This window comes from Telmatherina bonti (genome assembly GCF_933228915.1).
Source record: "Telmatherina bonti genome assembly, chromosome: 9".
NCBI lineage: Eukaryota > Metazoa > Chordata > Actinopteri > Atheriniformes > Telmatherinidae > Telmatherina > Telmatherina bonti.
Genome location: NC_136627.1, coordinates 11,822,796 through 11,836,195, shown reverse-complemented (window position 1 = coordinate 11,836,195; position 13,400 = coordinate 11,822,796). Strand labels below are relative to the sequence as shown.

Here is a 13,400-nt window from a genome sequence, read left to right as displayed (position 1 = left end):
AAAAAATAATGTAATAATGAAAAAAAATATTTAAGAATAAAGGGTAGCCTCATATCCAAAAGTCTTCTTGTGGCAAAGCAAATTTGCTCAGACCAGACCATCCTTTTAACACTGGAATGCTGGACAGGTAAAGATAAAATATATATTTATATATTTATAAATCCAAGTTAAACTAATAGCAAATAGTTCTGCAGGTTAGCAGACACAACCTGCAAGCTAAAGTGTTAATGCACCACACACATGCACAGACACACTGATGCATGAGTGCATTTTCTTTGGAGTAGATGGTGCCAGCGGCGTATCGTTGCCTACAGGGGAGTCTGATTCACTGCCAAAATACACTGATGTTACAGAGAAGGAAAAAGCATGGAGGAAATACCCTTTGGGAAAAGTTAAAAACATGAGAAGGTGTGAAGGGTAGGAGGTCTGAAAAAGGGGTGCAGTAAACGAGGAAGAGAGGAGAGACAGACAGAGGCAAGCAAAATACAGTGGAAAGCAGGGAGAAAAATGACTGGGGAGAACATTTGTGTGTAGCATTACAGCTAGTAAGTCTGATACACACACATGGCAGCAAAGAAAAATACAGCCAGCATTGTAACACACACACACACACACACACACACACACACACACACACACACACACACAGACCTGGTCCACGGTGGTTCTTCTCCATCCAGATGTAACAGTTGCTCTGGGCCACGCCGGTCTGGGAGTCCAGGAAGGGGAGACGCATGGAGCGTTCTGCACACAGACGGGCATTGTAGCTGCGACAGTGTTCAATGGCCTCCTTATAGAACTCCTCACCAAGACTGAGAGCAAACAGAGAGAAGTGCTGTGGGTGGGAGGGCTTTGAATGTACTTTCATAAACAGGTGTAGAGACACTTTTTCTGTGTGTGTGTGTGTGTGGTGTGTGCAAGCTTCATGCTGCAGTTTACATGGCTGCATGTGTGTAGGTCAAGAGGGCTAGTGGGTGCACAGTCATGGGCAGTTACACCATGTGTGTGTGTGTGGGTGTGTGTGTGTGAGTAGACGTGCCGTGAAGATGCACAGTCCTATTAACCCTGGACACAGCAGAAGAGCCGGCGGCTGTGCACAGAAACCACATGCTCACCTGCACACGCTGTACAGTTAGAGAATTTAACACATATTCCTTTACTTCAAAAACAACATGCACGCTGTATTTTCCCACCAAGGCAAGAGCAAGTTAGATTAACATTCAGTGTTATATTCCTGTCTTTGTGCTCTCCCCACCCGCCACCCCTCAACTCATCCCCCCCGTACCTGTTCTTGATGACTGCACCTCCAGATTGCCTGCAGGGGGAAGAAGAAGGGGAAAAAATCAACAGATGTGTGGTGAGTCACTCCTTCACCCCACCCTGTTTCCTCCACAGTTTCTCATTCTTTTACACTTTCTCTCTGCTTAACTTTTTCTTTTTTCCCCCCCGAAACATCTCTGTCAATGTTCAACTTTCCCATTCCCCCTTGCTGCGTTTCTTTTCTCTTTTTTGTTCAGATTTTCCTCCTTCTTTGAGCTTCTCTACCTCTTCCTTTTCTCTCTCCTGTTAATCACTCCTCTTCAGTGTCTTCCTGCTGAGCGCAGACATCAAGGTCACTCGGCTATACAGACAGTAGATTCAGAATACACAACAACTACACACGCACACACACATATATTGAGCTATGGTGCAGGGGCCAATAGCAGCCTTGCAAAAATAGTGCACAGCAGCTGATAGCAGTGATTTGTTGGATTTTTTCCCCCTTTATTTCTTACTGTGTAGCAAAACTGTTAGATTGAATAATTTTTATTGCAAGAAAACGTTGCATGTCTCATTCTAATAGTAAAAGAGTGCTTAAACAGTTGCCATCGCCCTCATATATATATATATATATATATATATATATATATATATATATATATATATATATATATATATATATATATATATATATATATATATATATATATATGAACTTCTATTTAACTATGCAAGCTTCTGTAAAAATTTAAGGCATATGTGGAGCTAACTTTTTAACACGTGACCAGATGCAGAAAAAATAGGCTGAGTTCTGGATGTAGAAGGTGCAGTGGCGGCTCCCAACCCAGTCGATTTAGTGCTTTTTCTCTACAAAAGTCAGAGAAATGTCTTCAGATATTCTTTTCACAGCATGCTGTGAGCATCCTTTCATGTCATGAAAGTCAAAAGCAGTTGATCATCCGGATTAGATCTACAGAACTTTTATAAAAAAAAGTGTTTTCATATCCCATTAAGTGCAGCAACTTAATTCTTTTAAAGTGGGCAAAAACCATCAGAAGCCAGAGAAAAAGTTGTATGCATGAGATTTATTCCAATGTTTTTTTTTTGTTGTTTTTTTTTTTTTTATAAACCTCCAATGTGATTCCCCCAAAAGCACTTGAAAACATGTTTGTTTATATATTTGTTTATTTTTAAACTGTGGCAATGCATGCAACCAAGAAACGATCCCTCATGCACATTACACATGCAACTTGCCTAATATGAGCCAGCAGCTTGTAATTTGACCTTTGATAGTTCAGAGAATAAGATTGTAATGTCAGCAGAACATAAAAATACCAGGACATTGTAAGAAATCTGGATCCAATTTAAATCACTTTCTTTTAAACTTCAGAACTGACCTTGTTGGAGGATCAGCGAAACTTGTCCTTCAGCAAGTCACTAAATAAAAATCACCTTTCCATGCTTTCTAGAGTGACTAATAGAAGTATGAATTTAGGATATGGGAACTCTGTCATCAGGGTTACATTAAATAACACATGAGATTAATATGTTTTGAGAAGCTGCACCTCATTCATCCCTACATGAGAACTGTCTGCGTTTCCATTATCCCTGGAACTGTCCAAAACCGAAATATTGCAATAAAGAACTGGTAATTCAAACATCTGGATTTCAGAAAACCTCTCAAACATCGCTACAACGTTTTTACGCTCTCATGAAGTGGTGATATAGAAGTATATAACCAAATTGTAAACCGTTTACATTTAAAAGCACTTTTTTTTACACTTACACTTCAACCGAAGTGTGACCAATTCATTTCAAGTGAAGATGGTGCGATATGGATGGACGGAGGAGAACATGGGAATGTTTTTACAAATAATTAAATATGACAGCAAAATTCTGAGTTTTACAAAGAGTTAGAAAGGGAATTATGAATTAGGAAGAAGTGCTTTAAAAAGCCATCATAAATCCTTTATAACAATTACGGAAAACCCTGAAGCAATACGTCTACCTGGTTCAAGCCACAAATCCTGTAAAATCTCATGAAACACCATTCAAAGGAAACATCTGCAAACTGCAGTTGTACTTTGTCAAAACTTTAGAAATTTTGCTTTTATTAAGGGGTACAACTGTAATGGAAATGCGTCGTGTGTTCACAGTCACTTTCTCCTGTCCTGTCTGAAACACTAAACTAAAGCACCACTTAACCCTTTTGGTGTGCCGCATTGAAATTTGGATGGCTGAATTTCCCAGTTTCCTGCTGAAAATATTTGCTTGAACAAACCTCAATGTTGAATTTCCACTTCAAAAAGTCAGAGGAACTCCAGTCTTAAAAGCCAGTATGGCCACATAAAAGTTAGTGATAGTTGCATTCGTAGACTGTTTAAATGCACTTCTGTCAATTGAACTAAACTGTTTTTATACAAACTGGCCACAAAATATTGTTTAAACTCTTTCTGTTTTGTGGAGTTTGTAATCACAACATACATCATACAACCCTGCTGTTAACTTGTTCTAGCTAGAAGCAGCTAGCTAGTAGCAGCTAACTATAAGAAGCTAACAAGTACCAGCTAGCTAGTAGCATCTAACTAGTAGCAGCTAGCTAGTAGCATCTAACTAGAGGCAGCTAGCTAGTAGCAGCTAACTAGTAGCAGCTAGCTAGTAGCAGCTAGCTAGGTCAAGCCAGTTGTAACTGGAATATGGACAACTTGGATGTGATGTTCCAGCTCAGAGATAAAATTTACAGTCTAAGTGGTGGAGCTTTTCCAATAGCATGGAGACCCTTTTATTCCTGATGAAGGCAACGAGTTAAAGCTACAACTTCTGCTAGTAATTAAACATTGTCAAAATACATAACAAACAAATATTATGACGTGTGATATATTAGAAACGCTCTATTGTCCCAATGACTAGATTATCTTTTTTTTGCTGAAAATTATCTCCAGTGCAAAGAACAAATAAAGCAGGCATAAACCAATGTATTTGTCTCGATTAGGAAACAAAGAATTCAGTTTGCCCCAAAACAGTAAATCTTTTAAATAAAAAAGACTGAGGCTATCTTCTCTTAAATCTAATCAGTTCCTTTTTAGCCCAAAGCCTGAGTTTCTGCCAAATTCACAAAAATATGTTCAATATTTTCTTAGCTACTCACTAATTAACAGATAAAGAGCAAACTTACAAGCCTAAAAACATGACTGGAGTTAATTATTGCAGTATGTGTCACACAACAGAGGTACAAACAGAGCATATAATTACAATCTGTGCCGGATAAAAACTGAATTAGCTTTCAAAAGATGAGACTTCTTTCACATGGAGAAAATTTGTGAAAATGTCAAGTAGAATCAGTGAGTGGAAATAAGGACAATTTCAGATCCTCCATTAAATCCAGTGGATATAGTGAAGTCTGGCAGGTTTTATGTGGCATCATCAAAACTTCCTAAACCAGTTCTGTAAGCTGGTGACACTTAAAGGATGTGACTGGGGGGGTCAATATACTGCACTCATGCCAGTCAGACTGAAGAACGCTCCCTTTTCTGAAAAGAATATGTTTCTTTACAGCTCAGTGCTTACAGTTGGCCACACGCATGACCACTGGAGTATTTCATGCTATGTTGGAGACGCATCACTAGAACTTTGACACCATAAAGGCTGGAATTTAAAATGGCTGGCAGAAGTTCATCAAAGAAGAGAGGAATACACTTTTCAGGGGCAAATATAGAGTGCCTGCTGTTTGTATATGAATAGTCATGAAGAGGGAGAATAAACACTCACATAGACAGGGAGATGCTCAAACGGCCACATACACTCAAGAGACACGGACTCAGAAAAGTGTATATGCTGTGTTCTGAAATATTAAGAGGAACCTGGCGGATAAAAGGCAGGGACTTCAAGGCTACACCACTGACCAAATGGAAATGCCAGATAGCGCACGAGTGAATGAAAAAGGAAAATATTCTAAATTTAAAACGGATCACCCCAGAGCATGCTGATGCTCCTTCTCCTCCCCCAATCTCCTCTCTCCCTTTCTCAATTCACAGTCACCTCCATCCCTTTCTCCTCTGCTGCCTTCAGAGGTACCGGAATATGTCTCCCACCCCCCCATCTGCCTTCGATAATAAGTTGACAGCTGTAGAAAATGGCGTCTTTCAATTTGGGTGCCTCCAATCTCATTATATTTTGATAGGAAAGCTGCATGACTGTTTGCCTGCATGCAGGATAAGAGTGGACTCGGTGAGGGGGATGTCCATTGAAGAAGAAGAAAAAAAAAGTTGGGAGATGATGCTTGAGAGAGGAGAGGAGGGCGAGATAGAGAGAGAGAGAGGAGAGAATCTGAGACAGAAGAAAGTGACATCCAGAGAGAGAGAGAGAGGCAGAAAATGCAAGTAGACAGGGAGAGAAATGGGCATTGGGGGTATTAAGTTCTCCAGTGACAGAGCAGGATGACCTGTAATTCCTGATTTGGCTGACAGAGGACACGGGCCGCGGACATGTTTATGAAACCTCTAATTTAACAAATAGCCACGAGAGTTTGCCAGCTTTTAGATTTGATTCAAAAATCACATTGAGTGGGTGGCAACAGCTGAGAGAACAATCAGCACAGATTCCCTCAAATGCAATCTCTCGTTGTGCTGGCCAGCTTTCTAAGTCGAATTAACCTCAATTGCAAAGGCACAACGCTGTTCTTAGAAAAGCAAGGGGCATTCTGATGCTTGATGAACCTGCAGGTGCAACAGAATAACACTTTCAAAACTACAGACCGAGAGGGACGATTGTTGTGTGCAGTTGTAGCCAGGGGAATGTCAGCTTAGCCTACCAGAAACAAAAAGTGTACGCTGCAAGAGCCGCTTTCAAGACCTTAGATGACTTTAGGACAGCCAAAGAAGAAGAAGCTTAGCTTTGCAATGACATACATGTTTATAGGATATAGACGTCGAAACTCTCACACCTGCAAATCTCCGGCCTGTGGCCGCTGTGGTCATGCAGGCCGAGCAGTTACTGAAAACACAGACCACACGGAGACGGACTAACAAACCAAACTGCCTATCATCAAACCACAGCCTCGATGAGGGAAAGCAGGGGATTCTACACCAACACACACACTGTGTCAACCTATACCTCAGTCAGAACAGTTATTCCTATTTCCAATCATTTAGATGGAGTAATTTTTTTTCCCTTTTTTATTTCTATGTTGAGTTTTATCTTATGGATACTGATAAACTCACAAGCACCGAGGGAAATACAGCAGCTTAAGCTGAGAGCTGGCAAAGCGCCAGCGCTCCAACAAACTGGAGCTGACTACCAAAACTGTCCAGGCAGACATGACATACATGACAATTAATGTGGATCTGCACTGTGCAAGGGCGCAAAAAACACAAGGGACACCTGTATGCACTCAGGCATAAATGTATCCCTTAAACACAGATTCAGGGAGTGCATGGGCTCAGAAGATGTGCAGCAGTTCGCAGGCAGACAGAAAACACGCACACGGCATACTATAGACAATAGTTCGAACCTTTAAGCACACGCACAAATGCCAACTAAAGATTAGATATGGAAAGAGAATGAGCGCCTGGAGCATGCAGACTGTGTTTGTGTGTGTATGGGTGCGTGAATCCTAAGCCCACACTGAGCTGTCTGCCTCAGCCTCCACTAAGCAAACAGCAGGGAGGGAGAGGCCTCCATGAAAACACCGAAGGAACTGGTATCACTGGGAGAACACAAATAAACAGTCTTGTGCACCCGACAGGCAGCAGATACGAAGCCATCCTGGGAAGCCCAGCCTCCCCCAGAGGCCCGCCCTGCGGAAGCCATTGTCTGAATCTCTGGGTGATTCCTCAAGTCCACTCCAGTACTGAGTCTTAATCCACTGAACCTGCGCTCAAAACACACTCACACACACACACACACACACAGACACACACACACACACACACACACACACACACACACACACACACACACACATGGTGCTGGCAGCAGTGCCTGACTGTGGCACAATTAACCAAACCAATTAGCTGGTTCCCTGACCAATAGCGATACAGAGAGCTCCCCCTACAGGTCAAGTCACTCCTCTGGAAAAGCCAAAGAGAAATTGGAGGAAATTATAAAAATAAGTCTTCAGTTACAAAAAATGGTCCGAGCCTAAAAGACATTTCACCTCAGTGGTTTCCAACTGAGGGGATGAGGTAATTAAACTGGAGGGAAATGAAGTTGTTTGCATGTAAATGGTTTTTATTAGTGCTGAGGGCAGATTGTGTTGTGCACTGTGGATTTGTTAGCAGCGCTGTGGCTGGTAGCTGTGTGCGAATGCGTTTGTTTTTTTTTTTCTTTTTTTGGTTACTTGTGAGGCCGTAAAGATGCTTAAGTCTTTCTGCCGCGTCCGTTTCGCCTGTCTTGTCTACTGTTGTCCATCTGTGGAGTTTTGCGCATAAATACACACAACATGTTGACCCCTACAGAGCTTTATGCGTGAACGCAGAGAGGAGAGCTGATATCATCCTACTACTGTTCTGTTCCTCCCTTCCCCCCACCACGGCCTTTCCACGGCTGAGCTCAACAGATTAAACTATGCAATATCACCCTTACCAAGTCACCCCTCCTCCACCTCCCTCCCCCACCCCCAATTCAATTTCTTCACCACTCTCCTCCTCTCTCAGTCAAATGATTTCTCTTTTTTCCCTCTTCTTCCAGTCTCTGTGAGTGTGTTACACACACACACACACACGCGCGCAGACTATTTTACTCCTCTGATGTTCCGGGCTGCAGCGGTAGGACACAATCTGGCACATATCGGCGGACAGACATGTTAACACACACAGTATTACAGTAAAACAGGTAAAATGTTAACGCACACATCAGAGCACGCTCACCGCTGCAGCCGAGCTCCTGTGTGAGTTTGTGTTTGCATATGTCTGTGACAGCGTATGTCAGTCAGAACAACACCAAGAGGCCACACACTCGGGTTGACAGTGACAGACAAACAGACAGAGGGAAAGACAGGAATGTGTGTGTGTGCGTGTCTGTGCAAGAACCAACGTCTGCCACAATACCAGCTGGAAAACGTCAGTTTTCTCCAATCACTGTCACAACACCGGGTCCGTCCACATGTGTTCAAACGAGTGTGTTTGCAGACTGGAACATGACGAGGGATGTGACAGGAGAGGGAAGGTGTGGAAGGCAGACATATGCAGAGCCGTACAACAGATCATGTCTTCTCTGTCACGGCTTTGTGTTGCCTGCTATGGGAGATTTTAATGAAGACTTGCATGTCGTTCCCTGTGTGTGTGTGTGTGTGTGTGTGTGTGTGTGTGTGTGTGTGTGTGTGTGTGTGTCTGTCTCCCTCGTTGCCCACTGGGTGTGGTTATCTGAGAGTCATGTAGGTCTTTCTGTGCATGTGCGGCCTGTTTGCTTGTGTTTATTTGTGCATGCATTCTGTGTATTTGTGTTTTTCTGTGTGCTTATATAGCTAGTCTAAGTGTGTGGGTGTATCCAGCTCATGGCTGCAGTGTGTATCGAGGGCAGTACATCAGGGTAAGGCAATTTGCCTCTGAACAGCTCCTTCAGGTGAGATTTATCACCACTGCACTTGGCCTCTTATTATGGCGATGGATTCCCTACCTCTGGATCTGGAGTGTGCACATGTGAGTGCACGTGTGGCAGCGCTGCGAGGGTGTGTATTTTGTGCACTGCCTAAATCTCTCCACCCAAGTCTCCATTTTCATTAAAGTACTGCAGAGGAAAGCAGCCATTGTATTTTTTTTTTCATGTTGACTCCACCCTTGATAGGAACCCAGCAGACATGCAATGGGAATAATATAAATGGGGGATGACAAGAGAGAGGGAACAATGTGAAAAGAAGAGAAGAGAAGACAAGAGAAGATAACACCTATTTGAACTTGAAGTTGCATCGAAACAACACTACAAATTCCACGCAAGGTCCCCAAGCTGTGGAGCTGACTGACAGTCGGTTAGGTAGCACTGGAGAAATAGGTCATAGAGCTAAAAATACTTATCTATGCTTCCCTCTTTCTCCTACTCTCTGTCTCGCTCTAGCCTGCCTTCTTACAAAAGACAAATAAAACAGATAAAAAGTCTAAATAAGAAGATGATGAAAGAAATAACTTGGAAAAAGTAACATGCTTAAAAACATCAGACCTCAGGCTTGCTCCCGTACAAGTACAGGAAAAAAAAAAAAAAATCTTAGAGCCGGAGTGGTAACGAGTGAAAGCAACAGTGTGTGTCACTGTGTGTGCTTGCTATTCACTTCACAGTCTAGGCATTCATGTGTGTGTGTCGTTGTGTGAGTGTGTGTCTGCATAGACACTAGTGAGTGAGAGAATGAAAGGGTTGAGATGGAAAGAGAAAGAAAGATCTAGAAATGGATGGCTCCAGCCGTCACGCGGGGCTGTTTGCACACAGAGCCGGTTATTACATGGAACTCATTTAGCTCGGCTCAGTCAGGCAGGGCAGAAATAATATTATATAGGCCCTGCCACAACTGCCTCCAACACCACAGCACACGCTTATCTGCATCTTCTCCCCCAGCCAGCACAGGCAGGTAATATCCCTGAAAAACATGTGACAGCCACTGCAATTTTGCCTAATTCTGCCTCCCGTGCCCTTGACGTGATAGATATTTCACTATTTCACCGCATTTTCTTCACAACATATTTGCATATTTTGCAATCAGATGCTCCTTTTTCCTAATTAAATATTAACATTCATAGGCTGCGTGTTTGTATTGCATAGTATTGTATCTGAAGCTTTCCAATGTGCACCAATAATTCCCTCTGAAACAGTGAAATATAAAGACATTCTCTGAGTAGATTGTGCAAATCTACTGTAAATCCCTTTGAAGGAACCCTTAAGAAGAAGCTTTCACAAAAGATTTAAATGGATCTGATCAAATGTATGGAAAGTTCCCATCGTTATTCAAGCTGAATATCAACATGACATTGATTCACAATGGAGAGAAGTGTTGTGGAAGTGGAGGGGTGAGAGGGCTTCCATGGTTTGAGGCCAAAAAGGCAAAAAGGAGGGGGGGGGGGGGGTGTCGAAAGCAAGGCAGGCAGGATATGGCAAAACAAGAGGGAAAAAGGCAAAACAAGCGATGGATGGAGAATGGGATGAAGAAGGAAGAAAGGCAAAAGATGAAGATGAGGCTGCAGAGGTGGCAGTGGAAGGACAGAGAGACGGAGAGGAAAAAAGGATAGAAAGAGAGATTAAATGATTCTCTAATCCAGCAGCGAGATAGACAGGCTGGTAGGGAAATGCACAGTAGATTGGAGCTGGCTGCTCTCCTCCACTGATTTGCCTCTGCACACGCATGAAGCTTCCACTGTACTTCCACGAACACGTCAGCTGCCCATCACGTTGCATCGTACGCTGCAAGGCCTGCTCACGCTTGGCTGGATGCCGGACATCAATTAGATTTAACATACACTGATTTAATAGTAAATTATTGCTGAGATTCAGCAAGCCTTAAAGACATTTGGGGACAAAACAGGCATTGTCTCTGCTTCAGGCGCACAGCCAGCCACCCTATTAGGCCTGACTTTGAACCAAATTTTGCTGGTTGTTTGGCTCATTTTGCAGAAGAGGCCTCTAATTTATGAGCTGGTTTGTTTGTAGACATGCTAATGACAAAGGCTTGTTTAAAAGCTCCTTTTATTGTCGTAACTGGAACATACTTAAAGAAATAGAGGATAATGGTGCCATTTATACAGTTGGCAAGATGTTAAAATCAGTTTGGATTGTCATTGCCTTTTATAAAATATACCTTCGGCTTTATATTTTGACAGATGCTTTACCGAAACAGCGATCCAACATCCCTGCAGGTGATACCAGCTGACAATTTGGCTGCTTTGCTATTTGCCTCTTTTTTGTACTTCTTTCTCTAACTTTAGGCACTTAAAAATCAATATAAGAGCACCATTTACAATTGGGTTCATTAACCACTGGCTCTGGTCCTGGCATTTCCTGAGCACTCCTTCTTCACCCTTCATCCCCCCCCTATCCTATTCTTTCACAGCACAACCTTCCTCTCTGTCCTGGTATATACTCCATGCAAATCAGTCAATTTAATCCCCTGACATGGTTTCACTGAGGGCCTCTGGGAGCAATCTGCCCACACTTTTGCTTTGCTTGGATAAGCATGCTAGACATTAAAAAAAAGGGGGGGTGGAGAAGAGGAGGAGAAAGCGCTCTTCTCAGAGGTTCTACAGTCTCCCACAATGCCCACCTCTCCCTATCATGATGCAACATTTCCATACATCTCATCATTTATAGCATAAACTCTGAGAAGGTATGCCTAACATTTAGTTGTTTTTTTCCAGCGTTATTAAGCCCTGTGTTGAGTCGTAACACAGAAGCATTTAACCAAAACATTAAAATGCCATCGCAGCCAATCAGAGCAGTTTCCCAATCAGCACCATTGCAATCCTGCTTCCTCTCTCCTGTCAAGTGCTCTTCAAAGCACGCACGTTCACGCCAGTCAGTTGTGGGATTGCACGAAATGTCGCCCGTGTCTGTGCCACGGAGAAACCCACAGACAGACAGTGTACATGTGGTGCTCAGGTAATCCGCCGTGCGTCCCTGCCATTGCGCACTGGTCTCCGGACTTTTCTTTGTTTCAAAACTGTTAGAAGCTGAGGCGCTTGTGTGCTCAGGCGCATCACGGTGGGTTTATGTGGGGGCTATTGTGGGTTATTTTGGCTGGATTAGTGTAAGTACCCGCTGACAGACGCACATCAGCCACCTTTCTGGCCGGGAGCCCAGGCGGGCAGCAGCCAGCAGCGTCTCTGCATTCCGCTGAAAGCAGCCTCAGAAAAAAAAGACACCCCCCCCCCCCCCCAAAAAAAAAAAAAAAAAAAAAAAGCATACAGCGGATCATTTAGGAGAAAACTTCATGCAGAATACGCCCCCTTAAACATTTTCTTGGTGTAAATAAACGTGTCACTGTGATGTATATTGTTGGTGTGAAGCGTAAGGATGAAATTTGGGTGCAAGTATTACGAAGCGCGTAAGATGACCAGCTCCGATCAGCTTATCCATCTGCTAGGGGTCCGGTAGGTACCGCTGCAGCCAAAAACCTCTGCCTTTCTCGTTTATCTCTGTCCACAAGAAAAGAAAGAAAAAAAACAAAGAAAAACTGCACACAGGTACATAACGGAATCTGAGCTCCGACCAGTCCGCCACCCCAAGCCTGGCTTTGACCGTGGTCTTGGCTGGCCACAGTGACAAGGGACATACCGGGTCACCCACATCTACCTCCAGCATTCCTCCATATCCCTGCGCACACGCTGCTGTAGGCTCCGGCAAAGCATTTTTTTTTTTATTCACGACTGGCATCGGAGCGCACACTGACATCCCTCGTTCCAGAAAAAAACCCAAAACCTCCAGCTTTAAATGTAACTTTTCATTTGTGCTGATTCGCATCCGCTGACATTATATCACTGTCTGCTGTATGCCCTGTATGTAGAGACGTGTTGATGATCATGCTGAGAATTGAAGGCGCTGAAATTGCACTGACAGCATGCACAAATACTAAAACAGAGTCAAGCGCCGAGGAGAGTTGTACTTACGATTTCAAGGGGTTCTGTACCGCTGTGGCCATTTTGATATAGTATGATAGAATGCAACACTGCAGAGCCCGGTATTGTACATGTAATGTAGCAGCAGCTATTTCAATTTCATTCATTCTCTGGGGCTGCGGCTGGAGAGGGCAGCCAATGGGAGGCGGGAGCGCTCCCTGACAGTTTTGGGGAAGTGTAGTTTTTTACGCATGTCAACATGAAACGCATGGGGGCAGGGTGTACTACAAGTACCAGCGGGGATAGCGGTTTCTGTGGACCACAGGCCCGCCTTGGACTTGTAAGGGCAAAGCCCCCCCTCCTACCCACCCACCACCATCACCACACATCCGAATTAAATGAAAGAAAAGAAAGAAAAGGAGAGAAAATGTCTACAGCAAGCCTTTTGTGTTTTTGCATGCGCAGGAAAACTGGTGCAAAATGCAGCCTATTGCAGCCATCACGTGCTAGTACTCTTACAACACAAATAACATGGACACTTGGCCCATAGAAAACACTAATTAACCCAGTCTCAAGGTGTTTAACTCTACCAAGGAGTAGGGAGGTTATATA

The 13,400-nt window shown here is 43.4% G+C and overlaps 1 protein-coding gene across 1 annotated transcript in view; it reads right to left on the bottom strand.

The window, feature by feature from the left end:
- The window catches only part of dpf1 (double PHD fingers 1), a gene marked incomplete at its 3' end in the record, with an annotated part of 55,219 nt that extends 42,289 nt beyond the window's left edge, over window positions 1-12,930 (bottom strand). The window contains exons 1-3 of the mRNA XM_079246884.1: window positions 12,840-12,930; window positions 1,286-1,315; window positions 646-812 (exon numbers count right to left, since the gene is read on the bottom strand). Coding sequence (XP_079103010.1) covers window positions 646-812; window positions 1,286-1,315; window positions 12,840-12,871 — 229 coding nt within the window. The 5' untranslated portion in view covers window positions 12,872-12,930. The remainder of the gene's footprint in view (window positions 1-645; window positions 813-1,285; window positions 1,316-12,839) is intronic.
- Between the last annotated feature and the right edge of the window lie 470 nt (window positions 12,931-13,400).